Source organism: Phytophthora sojae (assembly GCF_000149755.1).
Source record: "Phytophthora sojae unplaced genomic scaffold PHYSOscaffold_7, whole genome shotgun sequence".
NCBI classification, from domain to species: Eukaryota; Oomycota; class Peronosporomycetes; order Peronosporales; family Peronosporaceae; genus Phytophthora; species Phytophthora sojae.
In genome coordinates, this window is record NW_009258121.1 from 1,892,437 (window position 1) to 1,913,796 (window position 21,360).

A 21,360-nucleotide genomic window follows, 5' to 3' on the forward strand; every position below is an offset into this window, starting at 1 on the left:
ACCCGCGTCATCGCGCAGATCGGGTGCGCGTGGAATCTGCAGCTGTAGTTGGTGCGAATGCTCTGGATGGTGTCAGAGCGGATCCCGCCGAAGATACCCCCACTACTCGCGTCCAAGGACTGCAACAAACCCAAGAACTGGATCAGGTTGCAGGCAGCAGTACGATTGAACCCGATACTGAACGGCAACTTCTGCAAACTATTTATCGCGAACCGGCCCCTGCTGTACAGCAGGTAGAACAGAACGATGGGCGTGATGACGACAGTACGCAGGATGCGGTGTCGGATTTGCCATGTACGAGTACTCAGCTATCTCTTCCAGCAGCCCCAATTCAACTTTCGGTCCAGCTCTCTCAGGACGACCGTGAGCCCGAAAACGTCCGAAGCGGGCTTACTATTTGTCCTGTTGTCGAATTGGCAGACCAAGTCGAGCGTCCACGTGGTGGTGGGCGCAGCACTACATCGGAGGGCCCTATGAACACAAATGTGCAGGTCGGCGTTCGTCGCTCTCGTCACGCACCAAAACCAACGAAGCGATCGATTGAGTCTCGCTTACAAAATGATAAGCGGGCACGAACAACTATCGCTAAGTGTTAGAGGAATTATGCTTGCTCGCATCTTTTATCATTCTACTTATCTCTCAATATACCGTTGCATTGATATTCACTAAAATTCAGGTAAAAGTTTTACTGACGGCCAACCTTACAAGTGTGACCTCGATGTTCGCCTGACCATTCTCATCTATTGTTTATTCCAGGCCATGTATGCGCGCAGGATTGTCTACACGATGACGCTCAGGTGCGGCTTGATCCCGCTTTAGTCTGTGTGACGACGCTCGTACATGACAGGTTCGTGGACGTCCTCGACCACATCCCCGTTCTGTCGTTAAACGGATCCTCGTCAAATGTCGAGACGCCCGCCAAGGTGTTCACAGTCTGCACGACAAGCGACGCGTGAATGCGGGTGAGATGATTAAGATACTCTAGCGCGTGACGGCGGAAGTTGGTTTTCATGATAGGGAGGTGTTGCAGCAGTTTGTTACGGCCACATCGCCCGGGACTGTCGGGTCTTCGACCTTGGCCAAATTACCGCCGTACCCCCGTCGGTCATGCGGATTTGCCGTACTGAGCGCTTAAAGCGCAGAGGGATTGATGCGTGGTGGCAATCGCGTTGAATCTGATGAGCTAGTCGATCACTTCTCTATGTGTACATAGGCAACGAATATACGTGCTTGATCCCTTCCTGTCGGTGTTATTACACGTGAGTATGATGGCGAACTCCTATTCCATTCGTGGATATGCTATATTGGCTATGTCGGTGATTTTTTGTATTGCTGTGGTGGTGTTCACTTAAGTGTAGGTGCTACAGCCGATTCTTTCGGTGCTGAAACCCCCCCCTCCTGGTCAACTTGCGAGCTTTCATGATGAATAAAAGCGGCATTTTGAAAAACTAGAAAGAGGAAGGTCTACATGTATCTAGTAGAGCAACCAACGATTAACTGGCGTCGCCTCGGTGCAGGGACCTAAAAGTAGACTTTTCCGTGCAACTCAAAAATGAGGCCCTGGAAAACGGCCCCAATGAGCTCGAAAGCGGTATTAATCCAAAGGGCTTGTTCTCACGAGCACAATGGTAGCCGACATAGTCGCTTACGCGAAGTAGTTATCGCGTTATGGCCCCCGAAATGACGAGTTGAGCGACTCTTCGTCGTAAATTACAGAATATATTTAAATCCGGTAAGATATCAGAAACGTCTTGTGGTGGTAAATATGACTGACTGGCCTCGTAGTGCTTAGCTCTTTATTGGTCGCAGACCCTCGGTATAATTCATCCACATGATGCTACGGTGAGGCATACCAAAACACAACAACTGACAGAGCACGCGTATCACCAGGGTCCGTTGGTGTCATGGAAGGCGCTTCTTCCCCCCTTCCTTCCTTCCTCCCTCCCTCCCTTCCTCTCCCCTTTCTCTGGTGTCTACAGCGAGTAGCAACCGCTCTAAAATGACGTTGATAATATTATCAACCCAACAGTAGCTACAATATCAACTAGTGCCCGTGCATCTACACCTTTACCTTGTATGCAAGGTAATCTAGTGGCTTTCTTCTCGTATATTGTTGCAGATATTGGACGGATACTCTATTGCAAGTATCCCTCCTATAGATTGAAGCAATGATAAACGATTAGAAACGAAAGCGGGAAGGCAGTAGCAGAGTGAGCGCGCTTAGCAGCTTCGATTTGATAGATTATGGTGACCCTAGAGAGCTATTCGCAGCCTGACACGAATCTCTCATTCGTTTGTATTTACCTCGTGCTTTTCCAGAAGTCGCATCGGAAAGGTCTTCCTCAAAACGTAGATAGAGTTGTCAATGTAAGTGGGGTGCCATCGTCCATGCGACGCGAATTCGTTTCGCTAGGTTAAACAAGTCCCGACAAGATCCATTGGAATGCATGTCCTGTATTTTGGCACTTTGTAATCCGTTGTTGGTGCGAGATCGTGATATTTTTTACACTGAGGTTGTGAAGACCAAGCTACTTGCATTCAAACTGTTATTGTTTAGCCATTGATTGGCAGTGAGTTTACGATTGTGGGTCTAAATAAAGTGTTGCTTCTTATGCCTTCCAGTTAGACGTCTCCACCTTCGATAGCTACACTTCCATTGACCTGGCTTTGGCTGAATTGCTTGGAATTCGTCGGTCTCCTAGGTGGCAATGCCTTGCCAGATTTCTTCTGCTTCTGTAGAAGGGCCGATATTCTTGAGCGTATTTTGTTTTCGCCTGGCAAATTGTAGCGTCGAGGATACGCTTTCGTAAGAAATTCTCGCATTCTGGCCGGTCCCATCTTGGTACTGGCATCAGCCACCCCGCGATTGAAGAGCTTCTCCACTTCTTCACTGTACAGAGCAATATATTTTGCACCGTACATGTACCCTTTCTTCTGCCTGCGAGCCCATCCTGGCGCTAATTGTTTCTGCTCTCGAGTCATTTTGACGCACTTCTTCGCCGCTGCGATTACCTTTCTGCCCAAACCGGTTGACTCAATTATATCACTAAAGTCCCCCCTGTTTGCATGTCCATAAGAGTCCGCTTTGCATAAGCTTCGACGTCTTTTTCAGAAAAGTCACAGCCGTGTGGGTCATTACCAAGTGTGGGGCGCTCACATCTCATATCGCTCGTCCGCATCCGCAGTTGACCAAACCGAGTAATTTGAATTCCTGATACAATAGAACCCACAACTGTTGACGTTTCACTTGTGGCTTCTTCATCATTCCCAATTGGCTCAAACTGCTCACATTCATCTTCACTGTCAAACTAAAATTACCTAATTCGATGTCACTGTCCAAAGTGTCATCACGAAGATCCAATTTCTGGCGATTACGGTCATGAGTCGTATTGCAGTCGCACCGACCAAGTGTCGGACACACACACACTATGCATCCATCTCCAACACCAGAATATTCAAATATCGTGAGTTTGAACGATGGCCACGTTTTGACGTCAAAACGCTCTTTCCATAGTGAAGGGGGCGTAAAAGGCGGGGACCTCATTGAAACGAGTAAAAAGTCGGCCTAACGACTTCGCCAACGGCTCCACCGCTTCGTAAACAAACTTCATCTTGGCGCGATTGTATTCCACTAACTCCACTATACAATTCGGAAGACCGCCATCAGACGTTAAAGCTGTTACCACTTCCTGCGGGGTTGTAGCGTCGTGGCCTTGACAAACCCAAGCTTTCACTTTACGCGTTGCAGTTGCAAAATGGGCACCTAGGACGCACTTCCCATCTTGGGTCTCAGAGTGGATGAACCGAACGACCTCGATATTGTTCAAAGCGCCAACGAGAGGAAGCATGAGCGCTAGATACGTGTTTTGATAACACGAAGCATTATCGGACTGAAACGTCACGCGCTTGACAAATGGGAACGCTCGGTGAACCGACAATAATATCCCCTCAACTAGTGCGACCACAGATTCTTTATCCTGTTTGCTATCCCCGTTTGAAATTTGATCGACGTACACGTTATTTTCGCGAGCAGAACCACTGGCAGCATCATACGTCCAGTAACGAAGTAGGGCTCCATAGTGATCAACAGTCTTTTCGCGGAAATAGATTGGCTCAAGTTTCATTTTGAAATCAATGACAATGATCGCATCACTACTGCCCCTTTCATCCATACACTTGGTTTTTATTAGTTCAGCAGTTTCGTGAATCGCCCGCTGCTGGTTTGTGACCCGTACTCTGTGACCCAAGTAGAGCTCCATTTTTTCGTAAGCATCGTCCACAACTTCAAGTGTCGTTGGATCGGGATTTGTTGCCTCCAACTGCTGCCGGAGGTCAGTAAAAATGGTGTCCATGGCGATACACTGCTGGCAACTCACTGCACGTGATAACGTTTTAGTAGCGCCGCTTGATGCGTTGAGCCCATTTGCCGCCTCTGAGATGGTTCTTGCCGACGACTTCATTTCAGATTGAGCTGCTTTCGCACGCGAATGTTTAGGTGCCTTCTTCTTGGGTTTCTTCGGCTTGGTCGTGTCTCCCGTCGACACAGGAGGGGTCGCAAGCCCAAATTGAATTAAGTGCCGGGGGCAGTGACTCTCTTCCAGACGTTGACCATTCTCGAACGTTTGTTCTCCACCATACTTAAGCCACTCACGCAAAATAGCAAGACGTTCGAGCACACTCGTGCTGGTTGTGGGAAGCAGATCACGGACAATACGATCGAGTAATTGAAAATTATCGTTGATCAGAAACCCAGTGACGTAATTTACTGCCTTCCGAGGCTGTGACGTACCATGCGTCAAGATGGCGGCTAGTCGATAATATGTTCGTGCGGACACCATATTTCCAGGGGTTCGTTGGTGCCCATACTGGTCAAACATTACATTTATCGGTTTGCGCCTCTGTATGGCAGGAACAGATACCCGCTCCCCGTCCAACTTGACCGATTTCGTCCCCCAAGACAGAAAGGCAACGTTTTCCATGGAGAGGATGTGGCAGACAGCTTCAGACACAACTGCTGGGTCGAATCTTTGCCTTGTGACTTTACTCACTTCCAGCGCACCTTCATCTAAAAGGATCTGAAAATCTCTGCAACCCGCTAAGTGAGCTTTCCGTCCAATGCAAACTCCATTAACATCGATGCAAATATCTTAGAGGCTCTTCAACGAATATGAACCGCACAGTAGCGCGCGCACACTTCGGTATTCGAGAGAGCCCTTCCGCGTTTTCGCTAATACGTTCGCAGACGTCGTCACCAATGTATCGTTAGCACACGTCACCGGGTTTAACCAGGTCGCAAAGATCTCTAAAAACGCACTAGATGCACTGGTGCCGCACAACGTTTCTGAAATACATTGCAGTAATCGAAACACGAGATTGGACGCCACAGTGCGCTGATATGCTGCATCAGTCGTGCTGGAGTCCGATCCGTTCAGAATTCCGCTGTTGATCGTGTTTTCTTTGACGGTAGATGCTTTAGAAAGGATTTCACTTCACTTTCGGGAAGAGAAAAAAACTTGAGGAGTGCTCGAATTGTTGGAAGTGTCCGGCGGACAGGGGTTGGCGTTAATGTCGGCGGACTCACAAACATTCGTTCGACTTGAATCCGATTCGAACGTCGCAAACGCGGGGATTTGAAGGGGCTGGAATTATTATAACTTTGACCTTGTTCGCAACTGTTATCAGCGGTGGCATCGATTTCAGCAGCATGTATCACCTCGCCGTACGACTTTGGGACACTCTCGGCTTCGTTATTACCAGCGACATCGATAAGCAAGTCTCTATCAGCATTTTCCGTCTGCACACCAAAGCTTAGTGAGCGTGACGCCTGTGATTTCCGTTCCGCTGTCGCCACGAACGCTTCAATTGCTACTGGAGTACTAACCCCAATTCGAGGCTCTATTGCGACAGATTTTCCACGCTCGACACGGGGGCTGCATGCGTGTTGCAGGTCGTGCTCGATCACCGAGCCATCACATCTACTCCACTTCAATCCAGTTTTATCGAATTCCCCACATTCATACGCCACACAACACACCTCACTACCAGTATCATTACCCATATCCCGTGAAATCTATTGCGAAACCTGCACCGAACACCACTCTTCAACTTTACCTTCTTTTCGTGCGCCGCATGCAGCATCCTTCTGGTGCTGACGCTTCCGAGATTGTGCATTGCCAGCACTACAAACCACAGCAAAGTCGATAGGACGTCCTGCATAGCATTTGATGTCTGCTACAAGGTTATCACACACGTATCCTCCCATGTGATCGACGCTGCTCTTCGCCGCTTTCTCCGACGAGCACCCCTTTTGAACATCTTGGTCAGCTTGAAAGAGGTCCGAATTCTCGCGTGCTGACTGCTTCCTGCTGTCGGTACATGCTGCAGCAAAGCTTCCTCCACCCCCAGCATTGCGTTCCGTGCGGTTAGCGCCAAAATCATTCGCGTGGGCAGCCCTCTGAACGCGCGATCTGTAGCCAGCGAGTGCAGCAGCCTTGATTGAATCCGCTATCAGGTAAGAATAGTGATCTGGACCATTTTTGCGGCGTTCCTGGATCTGTGCTTGGGATGCTCGCCGTGCACGAGCTTCCGCACCAGCTTTGGCGGCATTAGCAATTGCAATTGCCACGTTGACGCCTTTGCTCTGGTAATTACAAAGAGAGAGAAATAAAGAGTGTGTTCATTAGCTCAAGGTTAGACCTCAAAAAGTATAATTCAGTAAGCTATTAGTGATTGAGATCTTTTAGCGTACCGGATAGTCGGGGTTATTGCAGCTTCGGAGACGCTTTGATCCAGCTGCAGCCGCAGCAGCATCAGACTGCAAGCTCTCATTTTCCTTGTTACATATTACACCTTGCCCTAGAGACTGCTTGCGCTTTCTGGTGCGCACTAACAGCAAACCATCTTCTTCTTTATCGGTCGCCATTGTGCAGATGCCCAGATGAGGGAGCTGAAAGCAGCGGCGACCGTTCAGTTATGATAAACTTGCAATAAACCTCTGACTACATTCCAGTATGGCGTGCTGATCTTGTGTTCATTGCACCTGGAGCACAAGCACACTTCTTCCCAAACTTTCTAATTACCTATCCATGACCAACCAAGTTTGTTGCCAAAGTTTCAGGTCGATCCGAGCCATATTAATAAAAAAGAATTTATGATGTGCACGGAAAAATGTTCCCTGTTCGAGGCGACGCCTGTTAAAAATAAACTCTGGCTAAGGCTGAAAGTGCCGGAACGCCATGCAAGACACCCGGTCCAGCTATAAAACTGGGTACTGTACTGTACGTACCGTAGGTCGGCACCGCATTCTGAGGCAGGACAGGGCGGCATTGCTGCAACAACGGCAGCTTTACCTACCATATTTAGTTATAATGGGGGTGGTGCAAAATGGGAATGAGTACTTTCCTACCTCGATCATCAATGACTCCATACAAACTTCTTCATAAAGACTTCGCCCGTCTCCAAAATGGCTCGTTTTTTGGCAACCCCATTATACCTAACTAAACCCCCACAAAAACTATTGTGCTTTGCACGAACTTTGGCATGCGATTAAGGGCTCTAAACCAACGAGCAAATCCTTCCCGGTGATCATATCTCGCAGCCTAACTCTAAGTTAAAGTTAAGCTAATCAACAAGCACAACGCAGAGCAGGGACGGAGCGGTTTCCACTGCAAGAATAAATCGGTTGTCGCTGCAAGAAAACAAACTGATAAGGTCCCCGATAAAATGGCGCCAACTCCTTGCATAATAGTAAGCACCGATTTCGGCGGGGACGTTTTCTTTCGCTCTCTTCGTCGTGCCTTGCGCGTTAAACCAAGCTCGAATTTCAGAGCACGGCATATAGTAGCAGTATAAAATTTCTACTAAGAAATGTTTGGTAGTGCAGGAAACGCTGACTTTAAAGCTGCTTGCAGCTCCTCGATATAAAAACAGGGATGTTCTTCAATATTGTAGACGTAGTTTAGTACGATAGATCGCCAACGCATGTTAATCGTCGACTGGAAAACAATCAGACAAAGCGAGCGAGTTAGAATTAGAATGTCAGGGCCGTAGTATTGTCGGATTTACTCCAGCCATTCAACGAAAGTGAGCATAACTCAACGTTAACTCGTTGTCTTATTGCCGTTTGCAGATATTTTGGCCAACGCATGCTTATTATTTCGTTAATAATCTCGGTTTTAATCCAGTCAGCTCTTAATTAAGACCTAGGTCTGATTTATATATCTCGCCAGTACGGTCTAACATCCAAGCTTGAGGCTCTGTTATCCCGACCAAAACGCTTTTCTGCGGCTTGGAAACGCAGAAATGCCATTCTAGACAGGCCAAACCGAGTTTCTGGGCCTAAAAGCTCGTGCCCACTCGTATTAAGAGACAGGCGTGGTCTATTTTAGAGGTCTATTTTAGAGGACAAAGTATTTGCAAGCGGCAATAGCAGCTATTCAATCTTAAATCGACGAGTTAGCCTCCTAACTCAACGATGGGCTAATCACCGTGATTTGCTAAAACAACGAATTACGTCGTTGTTTAGACAGAAAGCATGCAAGGCACAATAAATAAATACGGTACCCCCCACAGGAAGGGTTCCGCGATCTGTCGCTCAAGCATCGTGTGGTTGCCGTGCATTTCAACAAAACGGAAACAAGTCCGTTAGGTAGCTGCTGTACACTAATCAAAGGTAGACTAACTTTGTGTACCATTTTCCAGTGCTGCCGTGAATAACTTGGTGGCCAAGTTATATATGTAGCGAATATCGTAAGAGTAGACGACACTCGAAAGCACACATCCACGCGGCACTGGCCCTGTTCAGGCAAAACTGGAATCTGGAACCTGAGAAAAAAAGCTCAGGCTCCAGAATTTGCCGCGTGTTCAGCGTTGCGAGTGAGCACATCGTACCATCGTTCTCAGCATTAATTCTGACAGGGGGAGGTCACAGAAGAAAACTCGCGCAGCGACAACGAGCGCCGCTGCGACGACGACGTTGCTCACTACGGTAAGGCTATGTAGATGCGGCCTTCTTGACTCGCTGCGTCTCTGGTACTGGCCCATTAGTATTATATCCGCACATTACAGGTGCTGGCTGCTGATGAGTATGGACAATCGAGCTCGGCTAACGTTGGCGCTGATGCTGGATAGAATGAGAGCCCCTGCCACCACTTCGCCGCTGCATACCTTTGCATGGATACAACACTGGTATGAGATGGAGATGCAGGCTGCGACGGAGCTTTTAGCGTCAAATATACGCGAGTTGGTCATGGCTGTCTTCTCGTCCTTAGCAACTCCAGCCTTGTACACATCACACCATGCAGTAGCCAGGGCCAGCGTGTCCTGCTCAGACCAATTGCGCTTAGGAAAGGGGGCAGGGTCTGAAGGCTCTGATGTGGGCGGCTCGGTCGGCGAGGCGCACTCATGAAGCGCGCTGCTGCTTGTGTTCATTGCGTCTGTGAGAGAGAGGAGTGTCTGGAGGGAGGGAGCTCAGCTGCGAGGAGAGACTATTCGTTTGTAGAAGTCCCAGATTCCAGGTACTCTTAGAGCACCTGGGGAAATGGCACTAAAGCGGGGTTATTCCTGGCATTTTTAGTAGCCTTTTCCCAGGTTACAGGGCAAGATGTGGTGACGCTGAACACATTTTCCCTGGAACCTGGGAAAATGTCACAAATTTTTGTCAGGTTCCAGGTTACAAGCGTTGTCTGAACAGCCCCACTGAATGGTGCTGCCTTTTAGCATTGCATTGTCCACTGGCAGGCAGTCTGGACAATGTATCCAGACAGCGCAATCAGCCGGTGCCAAACATAGTATTTCGCGTCCGCCCGAGATCGGATCGTATGGCGGGTGTGCGTGCTGGAAATCAAATGCGACAGACCGAGCATAATCGTCGATTCAAAGCACACGAAACACTGGGAAAAACTATGGAGCTCGAGGTACCAAAAAAATAGGCAAATAGGTACATGGACCTAAAATTGAATCACCCTAAATTTTGGTCGGTTTGCTGATCTAAGAAAATAGTCCAGATAATTGCCGCTAGATGTCCATCGGCAAATAAGTACCATTTTAATTGTCTTTAAAAAGTCAGACTGTTGATTATACCACATACTTAGCCCGTGTTTATACTGGAAGAGTCGATCTGCGTTGTACTCAACAGCGTTTAATTAGTCGAACGGATAATTTTCGTCTTTGATCCTGGCCCGACAATTTTATTAAGATTCAATCTGTTCAACTTAATAGATCTACAGTTCCGAGTTGTAAGCGATGCCTCATCCTAATGATATCATCACTTCAACGGGGAGAGGGGGTTTCTGTTGCGGCTTCAAATAATCAGATACAAGCAGCTTTATTGCTATCCCAGAAATATTATTTGTTAGATTAATGACAAGGCTGCTGCGTAAACAAGTAGGTCGTGAAGAACCACCTTATCGTTATTTCCTCAGTAAAGTGAGTATGCTGACGCGTATATGATTGCAAGCTTGGTTTGCATGTAGATCGCATCGAATTTCCATTTTCAGCCATTGCTACAAGTCGAGCTGGAACTCGAGCAGTCCAAAAATGCACCTCGGTTCAAAATGAAAGATCCTTACATGCTTCACATGCTTTCCTTAACCCGGGTATGTTCCAGCAGGAATACATCGATGTGCAGCAATGTATAGCCTTACTGTACAGGTCGGGGACATTTATTTACAAGTACCTGCTACAAGATTCTGAAACACTGCTGGCCTCCAATTCGATGATCAAAGAATCTGGAGGAATATATAATACTGATAGCTTTCGGAGGACAATAAAGGTGGCGCTAGATAACAGTGAGACATTATGCACGCCGACCTTGCTCAGATCTCACAGCTTAGCGAGACCAAGGATGGTGCCAACGCCTCTGAATATAAAAAAAATGCAGATCGTGGCAGAAATGTTCAGATTTTTTCCACACCAATTCGTCCTCAGACGGTGGTAGTGGCTCAGCATCGAGCTCGATGCGCCCTCAAGTGGGCCCATCAGCGACCTCGAGCTTCCTGCATATCCATCGATTGCAAGTTCAGTACAGTATTGTTTTAGCAGCCGTGCCGCATCTTGCAACTTTCTAGACTAATTTCAAGATCAGCAAATGAAACAATTGGCGGGAACCCGCAAATGATACCGACCAAATCGCGAATTATTTATTTAAGTTTTGGACCCCATATTGGTAGCGTTGGGGCAAGTTAAACCATCAAACCCAGGTGCTGTCGACGAAAACCTACCCGCAAATCTGTCACCAGTACTGAATAGGCCCGAATAACGTACCTTACCATGCCCAAGTCCACCTTACATGAGCAGGAGGTTAGCCATATGACCGGAAAGCACTCTACCGCTGTACCAGGCAAGCGTTTGGATTTTCGTGGAGAGACACAGGACGAGAGCGGAGACGAATTCACCTTCCGTTTCTCTTCCGAGCTTAAGCTACGTTCAACGCAGGTCGTAGACCAACTCTTCAATACATTCGATCATATATGGGTACCGGTAGTTTTGGGGGAACTGGGGTCCCGATGGGTACCCGGGTTCCCGCCAATTGTTTCAAATGTGAAAATTTAGGGTGATTCAAATTTTGGGTTCACATACCCAATTGTCTATTTTTGGTACCTCGAGCTCCGTAACCTCGAGCTCCATAGATTTTCCCGAAACACTGCAACACCACCAAGTCGCTTCCCTGTTCGTTCGTTCTTCAAGCAGCCGAACACTTGGCGGCACCCCCTGACGATTTGCGTGGCGGGTTGTGGACACGCGGACTGGGCGCGCACCTCAAGTCGACATTCCTCGACTTTCTCCACCGGGTTAACTGGACGTCGTCTGTGCAGTATCCTCCGACGTTCGACTGACTATGAGTCTCCGTCCCACCGACGCAGTCCTAATGCCCCCTCCACCCAAGCTCGGCTCGCCCCGAAGAGCTCAAAGCTGTCCCGAACCGGGCGCTACTGACTCGAGAGCTCCCAAGAAACGTCGACGGTTGAGTGAAGTCCCCGAGACGAATGAAGAGCTCATCCAGGCTCTAACCGGAGCTACATGTAGTCGCTCGCGTGGACGACCCCGTGACCCGACCAAAGCCCCTCTTACTGCCACGCATGAGCTTCGGATGCTGAGAGCTCAAGTAGCGAACATGGAGGAAGAACTCGAAGGTTTGAAGTCCAAGTGGTCGAAGGAGCTGCCCGAACAACGCACTCTGTCAACGGCACGTCATTCAGCTCGAGAGAAATACGCGGCTGACTTGTCTGAGAGAGCGCACAACGAACTCCAGCAGCTCCTTCGACAGCAGCAACTCATGTTCGCTACGCTGCAGACCGCCGTCCTGCACGCCCCTCTTCACTCCAACGGCAACGACATGTTCGAGGCACTGCACTTCGACACTCAACTTGGGAGTGACCATCAGCAGCGCGAGAAAATGCTCACGGCACACAACGAGCGGTCTCTCGCTACGCTGCCGTCTATCGTCGACAAGTTCTCGCAAATGGCTATCGACAAGGCGCTACAGGGACAAGATGCCACTACCACTGGCAAGTCCGTAATGCCGCTGTCGCAGATCAACATCACCGGCGGCCAGGACTGCACGCTCATCTCGAGCGTCTTCATCTCCGAGATCCCGCACACCTCGCTGGAGGACGTGTACGCTGCCGTGCTGGCGTACTTCGCCGCAATCCCAACGTCGCTGAAGCGCCACTTCGGAGTCGATGCAAACCGCACGAGGCTGAACGACGCAGAGTCTAAGGTCGTGTATCGGCGATCGACCTTCAATGGCTCAGGGCTGCCAGCGACTGTGAACAACATCGTGTGCTCAGAGCTGGCGGCGTCATACGGAATGGTCCACATCGACGCTGTGACGGACGACCCTCTGCACCCTGTGCCCGAGTCGTCTTCGTCGCAGTACGGCATCTGCGGGCTCACTATCACGCCTCGGAAGGAGCCCGTGACGGGCAAAACGTCGAGTATCACGCTGCGCTGGGTGGTGGTATATCGCTACAACATGCTGCCACACGAGCCTGCGGTTCGGGAGGACTTGACGATCATTCGACCCATTCTGAACGGTGACCTGCTGACGGCTTCAATTTGCAATTATATCCAGGAGCAGCAGACGCACCGCCGAAAATCCTCAGAGTAACTTGCTATATGTATTGCCTGGTGAACCAACTCGAACTGTGTATTCGAGATATTGTTCTGCTAAGCTTATCAGCTTAAATTTGTACGAAGTACATGTAAGGGTTTTGGCCAATTTTAGTAGAATTGACCAGTTTAGTAGAACCAGTAATATTGCTGAAATAATGAAATACGTGCTTTGATTGGCTATAAAAATCTTACCACGCGTTTCCATATGGTACTTCGATACAAAGACCAGTTTTATTCCGCTCTACGAAACTGATCGCAGCATACTGCAGGTATGCTTTCTTTGGCGCGCTACAATACACTTTCATAGCTGCTAACTGTGTCTGGATTGGTGCACATGTTAGAGCAAATCTAGGGCTTTCATTGTGTACAGGTTTCATCTCCAACAGATTGGTAGTTTTCAAGAAAATACTTTTCAAGTCAATAATTCAGTTTGCTCTACTAAACTGGCCAATCCCCTTAGGAAGAACGAGTTTTTCTTAAAGGTAAATAGAGACCATTCGGACTTGGTGTATGACTGGTTACGCGTTGTTCTCTTTCTTAGATGTTATGGCAGTGGTTCGTGCTGGTGCAAGAGTACAAGTGCCGTGTTACACACACGGCCCGTGTAGCCTTCGGGCTCTGTGTGTGGTATAGCAAAACCTATTTCATCGACAAAATATCATAAGGAAGAAATAAGAAAAAAATAAAATTGATCGTCGAGAGACTCGCCCACATGGCTTGCATCATGCAAGTTGCATGTACTTCGAAGGTTAGCATGGTCTATCCGGATAGTATTTTCTTAATTAAATCTTTAGAAAAGAAGGACATGCGTCGACGTGAACGAGCTGCAAACTGCAACAACTTGCACCGAGATCACGTACAGTACCGCTGATCCGAGGAGAAGGACTTTCCTTCCTGCAAGGAAGACGTTCGGTCCATTTTGCTTGGCGTAAACCGCACCAAGTTCTACAGAGAAATACCTAGGTCTACTGTAGAAGTAGTGTAATACTGTAAATACATGTACTGTACAAGCAAAGTGGAGTGTCAAGGTAATCCCCTCTTCGCTTGGGTTTGGACGCCCGCATTGAGGCGAGGAAGAATGAGAAGCTCGGGTGCGATGGTGAAAATGGCAAACGCAACCAAGTGGTGATTTGCCGGGTTGTGGACTCGCATGGCTTGCAGCTCATTCCTCGATTTCGCGCTCGTAAGACAATCGCACTGTCTTGTTAGCACGGGCCTGGCTGGATGAACCCGCGGCCCACCAAGGTAGCTCGTATGGCGCCTCTTCCTGAGACCAGCTCGCCTGGAAGGGCCCGAAGCTGCTCCGAAGAGGAGTCGGACGCTCGTTCACCAGCGCCCACGTGTGTACGCTCCTCCAGCGGAGCTCTACCGACACCGACGCCTCTTCCGCGACTACAGCCTCCCGACAGAGCTCGCAGTTGTCCCGAACCTGTCGCCCCGCCACATACCGATAGCCGCAATGACAGTCAACTCGACACCATGCACGAGATTCGCATCCTGAGGACGATGGTTACGTCCATGGAGGACGAGCTTCGAGTCCTACAGTCCAAGTGGGCCAGCCAGCTCCCCGACAAGCGAACGCTGGCCTCGGCTCAGCGCTGCGCGGTCGAGAAGCACGCGGTCAGCCAAGCCGAGGCAATACACAGGGAGCTCCAGCAGCTCTTCCGAAAGCAGCAGATTCTGTTCGCCACGATGCAAACCGCCGCGCTGCGTCTGCCGCTGCATTCGAGCGGCACAGACATGTTCGAGGAGCTGCACTTCAACCCCCAACTGGGCCGAGATCCGAACGACCGGAAGCGGATGCTGCTGCTCCACCACGAGCGCTCACTTGCCACGATCCCGTCAATCGTCAAGAAGTTCTCGCAGCTAGCGATTGACAAGGCAAAGGAGCCATCTCAAGATCAGGACGTGTTGCCGTTGGCTCAAATCGACATCACTGGGTGCAAGGACTGCACGTTGATCTCTAGCGTTTTCGTGTCGGAGATCGAGCACACGTCGCTGGAGGAGGTGTACGACGGTGTACTGGCGTACTTCAGCGCGATCCCCTCGGTCGTCAAGAAACACTTCGGGATCGACGCACAGCGTGGGAAACTCGATGACGCGGGACTGGGTATCCACTACCAGCGCTCGATGTTTGAGTCGCAGCATTCGTCCTGGATGGTCAACAACATTTTCTGCTCCGAGCTCACGCGGACTCATGGCATGGTTCACATTGACGTCGTGACGGACGACCCGTTGCATCCCATTCCCGCTTTCGCGGCGTCGCACTACTGCGTCTGTGGCGTCCTCATCACGCCTCGAAAGGATCCTTTGACGGGGGAGATTGTGTCCGTGACGCTGCGAAGACTCATTGTGTATCGCTACAACATGTTGCCGCACGAACCTGCGGTTATGGAGGACGTGCAGATCATCCGACCGCTTCTGAATGGCGATCTGATCAACGCCTGGGTGTGCAGCTACATCCAGCAGCTCCGACAGCAGCAGCAACAAAGCTCCCAGTAGCTTATTCTAAACCTTTATCAACAGAGCAGAACGCAATTGAATTTGATCAGAATACTTTGTTTTACTTAACTTTTTTTTAAAAAAGAAAGACGGAGTTCGGACAAAGCTACAGTAAAGACTCGTCACTTGTGCGAAGTCGGTCTCCAATGCGTACAGTGTACAGTGAATAGATAATTGCGCGGGGGTCTTCGACTCAAGCCAACGGGTCCTGCTCCCCGACGAGGAACTTGAAGAGTTGCCGCGGGAGGTCCTTCTGGCATGGACACGCGTCCGCCTCGATGACGGGGCACGCAGCCACGAGCAATAGGAGGGCGTCGATGAAGCGCTGCACGGCTTTGGTCTGCTGGTGCTTGGAGAGCACCAACGTCAGCACGGAGCCTGGCAGCACGGCCCCGAGCAGCAGCGTGCGCGCCACCTCGCTGCAGAACTGGCAGTCCATAGTGGAGTGCGACGCCGTGCAGGTCTCGTACAGCTCGTCGCGCAGCGTGACAAAGTCGGCGAACTGCTTCTCGATGTGGGCGGCAGGGCGCTGGCCCTTGGCCGCGGCCTTGAGACTCGTCGGGATGCGCGTCGTGGACTGCAACGGAGTGAACACGTCGATGACGTAGCTGCCGTTCGTGGGCGTCGCCAGCGCGCGGCGGATCTGCTTGAGCTTGACCACGGTCTGCATGTGGCGCGAGTACCGCTCGGGCATGAGGTTCGTGGGCGACAGTCGCGCGAGTCCGCCGACCACCACGTGACTGCTTGAAGTTTGCTGCAGGACGCTCGCCATGGTCTCACTATAGTGTACAGTGGCGTCTCTGGGGGCTGGAGGTGAGCGCGGTAGCGAGGAAGCTCCAAAGTGAAGCAGTCGAGCTTGGCGCAAAGGCGGCTAACTTACCCTGTAGCTGGACTTGTCGCGTTGCCGTCGGCAGGCCAATCACCGCCGCGTTCCGGTCCTTCGCGACCTTCAACTGCACCGTCTCGTAGCTGAATGCGCGCGAGTGCAAGGCTGAATGCGAACGGTCCGGTGCTTTGCAACGCGGGATTCCGTTTTGGTGGAGCCACCAAAGCATCTTCGACCCGACGTTCGGGTGAGCTATTACAGTAGATGCCAACCTCCATGACGTGGTAATGGCAATATGAAGGAAGAGTGAAGCTTCTCCACCAGCCTTATCGAAGTAAACAAGCTTCGTTTTCGCTTCAGGTGCGGGTTTCCAGGGTGGGAGACAAACAGACAACGACGGATAAATCCGGCATAACTGAATGACATCCTCCATAGTAAATGTGCCAGAATTCTCTGTCGGGAACGATAGAGATTGTACAAGGCAATGACATAAAGTACACGTAACGAAGCATAAAGTACACACAAATTTAGAGAAAGTACTTAAAACCATATGGAATACAAATGTCAAGTGTAACTCTCGAAGCTGATTGGCTATCTGAATTACTTATTGTAAAAAGTACAACATATGTGTGCCGGGTTTTGCGTTGCCGTATTTATCCGTCGTTGTCTGTAGCGTGCTCTTCTTGAGGGCGGGAGAGCGGTTTTTGTCACGGAAACCTCGCGCGAGCCGCGCGAAGGGGGCCCCTTCCAGGGGGTCAACCAAGCTCGTGGATCGGTGGCTGCGTACGGGTAAGTTTAGAGCGGCAAGCTGCAAGGCGAACTCACTGTCACGGTGCACTTGCTAGTCGAGGCGCTGACTTCTTCAGCAACAAGTTGAAGTCGGTCACGTTCGGTGATTGGTCGTCCGACAAAAAACATTGATGGACACACCCGTCGTGCAGCTTTTATCAATCATTTTACGAAACCAATTGACCGCGGCTTGTTGAAACCCTCAGCACACCGGCAAAGATGATCCTCCTATCGCTGTTGACCGAGGTTGTGTGGTCGGACGAGCAGGCAAATAAGACGTCCAAGATCCTTGGTAGCAACTCCGAAGAGCATACGAAATAGGAAATCATAGAGCGAAATCCGAACATCACGCAAAACTGGGTAGAACCACAGACCGCGGTGAAATGGGGTCTATCCCCTTGAATATTATCTTCTTCGCATCCTACGCAGCATCGCCGGGGAAAGATTAACAAGATGATAAGACGACATCACACGGAGTTTCCATCCCAAAAATGCACCGGCATTTTGAAAAATCCCCCAGCTTGAAAAACAGCGAGATCTCCTTTTCTCTTGGAGTGACTCCTTTTGGGATCACTCCACCTTTACTGCCTCGAAAGTTGATCATAGCGTAGTCATCCACTGGCACGACCCCATATTCACCGCCCGGAGCGAGTTTTGACGTACTGCCGTCTATATCTTCGTCCCAGTGGACCTCGAGCCCCCAACGCCGACGCCCGTTCACGTAGAGCGCATCGGTGACTTCACTGCGATCACCACCACTAGCTGACGAAGAGAGAATGTGCGGTAACTCCGGGCAGATCAACCACGAACGCATCGTATTCAGAGCAAGACCCGGTACAAACTGTAGCAAGAAGGTAACTTTATCGGGGAAGCCACCATTTTCTGCAGCAGACTCCCGCAGAGCTGATGCAGACATGCTCCTGATTGCGTTCATGACGAGGAACGGCGAACAGGTACTTGCTGTAGTATCGAGCTGCCAACACGGACGAAAACCTCACGTGCTTCGTTCCAACTTCGAGGGGAACCCCACCCCAGCTTTCTTCAGCGTTATCAAGCACTTGTTGCGTTTATTCGACAGCTTTTTCTCCAGCTTCGGCCTCAACGGCACAGGAGCCGGAGCCAGAACAAAACATTTTATCAAAAACTGTTTGAGTGAGAGACTGGCTGGCTCAATGAGTTTGCCATAGCACCGCAACATGTGGCCCAGGGTATGAAAAGATAAACACACTGTGATCAACTCGGCCTCCGATGGCGAAGCAGTCCTGCCGAACGCGATCACCACCTCGTCAATAAAAACTCGCAACGCACTGATAAGTCCGTCAGCCTCACGCACCAAAATCTGGATCAAGTTGGGCTTTTGCATTTGGGCGGGCAATCCGATCGCTGGCATCGTCAGAAACGTCCGCGCTTCGTCGTCACTCAACAGGAAATCGCTCCGTCCGAATGTCATCATTGGCTTCAACACCTTTGGGCTCTCCACTCCGTAGTCCAGAGTATGCGTCACCGATATGATAAAGCGAATATTCGGTGGCAGCCACGTCGAAGCTGCGTCAACCAAAGCTTCCCAGTACAGATTGTCGTCGAACTTCTTCTCTGCGAAGTCGATCATGATCACGTGCTCTTGGTCGGCCCTCAGCGTGGACTCTTGCTGGTAGATGTCGACTTCTCCTTGCCGGCGCAGAATTGAATTGGCGGAGAGATCGCGAGCGAACGAGACCGATACACAGTTCAGATGTGAGTAGCGCTGAGCGAAGAGCTGCAGCAGCGACGTCTTCCCCGAGCCTTCACGGGATGACAAGACGACGAACCGGTTGTGCGGCGCCTCCAAGCCCGCGTAGATTCTCTCCAGCAGCTCCTTTCGCTCTAGATGAGGCACTTCAAGTCTCAAACCGTCTTGGATGATCTGCACTAGCGGAAAGGGGGCCGGCGGATCAAACTCCACTCTAAGAGGCTGCTTTTCGGCTACTCCAAGGCCATCCACTTTCCTCGAGAAATCGAGAGGCCTCTTTTCTTCAGCCAAAGCCAGAGACTCGTACACTTTCACTTCATCGTGGTACACGCGGCCCAAAATTTGCGGACAAGCAGTGAAGAGAGCCCCTCGAAAGTCACCAATGCTGTGAACACCATCGACTAGGTCAACGAAATCCGCCGTCCTACCCGGAAACTGGTACCACACGCGCCGCTCCATCGTCCAACGAACGTTTTGCTTGCTCGAGAACCTTCACTTTGCGAAAAATATAAACTGAAATTTTGGAGAAATCGATTTTCGAAATTGTAAACTTTGCAGTGATATTTATGAGCTGTTACTTTGGCACTGTTCGGCTGTTGAGCCCCTGTTCACCCCTATTCTGCTGTTGGTTTCTGTTTACTTTCTTCATGGATTTCTCCTGAGATGAATGTGGACTGTAGATTACACTCCCTAGACCCCAGCAATAGGAAATCTTACTCCGAATTGCGGGAACAGGCGCATTCGCAGGAATGCTCGGCAATGGTTCCGCCTCTCGAAATTCCGCGCGGCCCTAATTTGCGAATACAGTACCAGGTTTTCTTCTGCTACGTGCCCTTGCAATCGCTCACTACCTTCTGCTACATGAACTTACAGCGCTTTGGTTTTACTTCTGTACTCCATTGATTCTTCAGCGGAAAAGAGCAGTCCATTTGCAAGTTACTAGCTATGGGAGTAGCCGATGTACCTATGGCTGAAGTGCTTTTGATGAGGCGATTTTGAATTATCCAAGAGGGAGTATGCGCGCGAATCGCAGCTTGAGCCCGCAACTGGCATTTAATCTAAAATACTACGTAGTATCTGTTGGAAAACAACAGCTGACCAGGGTCCTTGACAGGTCAATAGGAGCTGTACGGTACCAACAGCTCGACAGTGCTGGAACAACAAGTATTAATTATTTCTGACAGATATCGACTCCATCCTCGAAGCACATCTGCCTCTCCTGGATATAGCTACACACGGACGCAGTGATCAGGTCTCCGTTCAAGATTGGCCGAATAACCTGCAGGTTCTCTTTGATGCGAGGGTCGTACGGCAACATGTTGTAGCGGTACACGACCAACCATCGCAGCATGACAGACAGCGTCTGCCCTGTTAGCGGTTCCTTGAGAGGCGTAATTGTGAGACCGCAGACGCTGTACTGCGAAGATGCCGACTCAATCACGGGATGCAAGGGGTCGTCCGTGACGGCGTCAACGTGAACCATGCCGTACGATGCCGTCAGCTCCGAGCACATGATGTTGTTCACCGTCGCAGACATTTTCGACCCCTCAAAAGTTGACCGACGGTACAACACCGGAGAGTTTGCGCTGTTCAGCCTGGTACGCTCGGCATGAACATTGAAATGGCGCTTCATATAGCTCGGAACATCGTCGAAATACGCCAGCACGGCGGAATACACTTGCTCCAGTGATGCGCACGGAATCTCGCTGATGAACACGCTCGACACCAGCGTGGAGTCTTCGCAACCAGTGACGTCAAGTCGAGACAGTGGTGTCTTCAGTAGATTATCGCTCTCCTCACTCTCTTGGTGCCTGTGAATGGCCTTCTGCAAGAATATATCCACGATGGACGGCAGCGTGGTGATCGAGCGTTTATGGTGCTCGAGCAGCAGCTTCTCGCGCTCAGCTGGATCACTTCCGAGGCGGGTACCGAAATGCAGCGCCTCAAACATTTCCTTGCCACTTGAATCGAATGGTGAGTGATCGACCGCGGTCTGGAGGGTGGCAAACAGCAATTGCTGTTGCTGAAGTGACTGCAGGAGATCCTCGCGCACCTTCTCGGCCTGGGACGTAGCGTGTTTCTCGCGGGCGGACTCCTGAGCGGTGGCAAGTATTCGACCGTCTTGAAGCTGGTCGCGCCACTTGGATTGCAGCGCTTGAAGCTCGTCTTCCATCGACGCTGCCTGCGCTCTCAGCATACGAATTTCATGCGTGACCGCGTTTGAACCCAGGCGCCGAGGTCGACCAGCACGAGTCGACTCTTCATTGATCTTGAGTTCATCCATAGGTGGTTTTGGCAACCGAATGAGCTTGGTTCCAAGCTGGTAGATAGGGAAGTGAAGCGAAGCCCTCGAAAGTACCCAAGTACCCCTTTCGGTGTGGCTTGATGGATCGGATCAGCA

General features: G+C 50.3%; 7 protein-coding genes across 7 annotated transcripts; 2 read left to right on the forward strand and 5 right to left on the reverse strand.

The window, feature by feature from the left end:
• Positions 1–6,400: 6,400 nt before the first annotated feature.
• PHYSODRAFT_286918 (hypothetical protein) lies at positions 6,401–6,961 on the reverse strand (the record flags this gene model as incomplete). Its single annotated transcript, XM_009534091.1, has 2 exons — positions 6,749–6,961; positions 6,401–6,640 (listed from the first exon to the last, which is right to left on the reverse strand). Coding segments are annotated over exons 1-2 (307 nt in total), but the record flags the coding sequence as incomplete, so codon positions are not given.
• A 2,099-nt stretch (positions 6,962–9,060) lies between these two features.
• On the reverse strand, positions 9,061–9,429 carry PHYSODRAFT_303851 (hypothetical protein; the record flags this gene model as incomplete). Its single annotated transcript, XM_009534092.1, has 1 exon — positions 9,061–9,429. One exon carries the CDS (start codon positions 9,427–9,429, stop codon positions 9,061–9,063), a length of 369 nt encoding a protein of 122 aa, XP_009532387.1.
• Positions 9,430–11,836: 2,407 nt separating this feature from the next.
• On the forward strand, positions 11,837–13,108 carry PHYSODRAFT_518019 (hypothetical protein; the record flags this gene model as incomplete). The annotated part of the gene is made up of 1 exon (XM_009534093.1): positions 11,837–13,108. One exon carries the CDS (start codon positions 11,837–11,839, stop codon positions 13,106–13,108), a length of 1,272 nt encoding a protein of 423 aa, XP_009532388.1.
• A 1,229-nt stretch (positions 13,109–14,337) lies between these two features.
• Positions 14,338–15,615, forward strand: PHYSODRAFT_303853 (hypothetical protein; the record flags this gene model as incomplete). The annotated part of the gene is made up of 1 exon (XM_009534094.1): positions 14,338–15,615. One exon carries the CDS (start codon positions 14,338–14,340, stop codon positions 15,613–15,615), a length of 1,278 nt encoding a protein of 425 aa, XP_009532389.1.
• A 141-nt stretch (positions 15,616–15,756) lies between these two features.
• On the reverse strand, positions 15,757–16,442 carry PHYSODRAFT_355179 (hypothetical protein). The gene has a single exon (XM_009534095.1). It carries the CDS (start codon positions 16,385–16,387, stop codon positions 15,809–15,811), a length of 579 nt encoding a protein of 192 aa, XP_009532390.1. The 5' UTR covers positions 16,388–16,442; the 3' UTR covers positions 15,757–15,808.
• A 1,782-nt stretch (positions 16,443–18,224) lies between these two features.
• Positions 18,225–19,418, reverse strand: PHYSODRAFT_517307 (hypothetical protein; the record flags this gene model as incomplete). The annotated part of the gene is made up of 1 exon (XM_009534096.1): positions 18,225–19,418. One exon carries the CDS (start codon positions 19,416–19,418, stop codon positions 18,225–18,227), a length of 1,194 nt encoding a protein of 397 aa, XP_009532391.1.
• A 712-nt stretch (positions 19,419–20,130) lies between these two features.
• Positions 20,131–21,243, reverse strand: PHYSODRAFT_517982 (hypothetical protein; the record flags this gene model as incomplete). Its single annotated transcript, XM_009534097.1, has 1 exon — positions 20,131–21,243. One exon carries the CDS (start codon positions 21,241–21,243, stop codon positions 20,131–20,133), a length of 1,113 nt encoding a protein of 370 aa, XP_009532392.1.
• Positions 21,244–21,360: the final 117 nt, after the last annotated feature.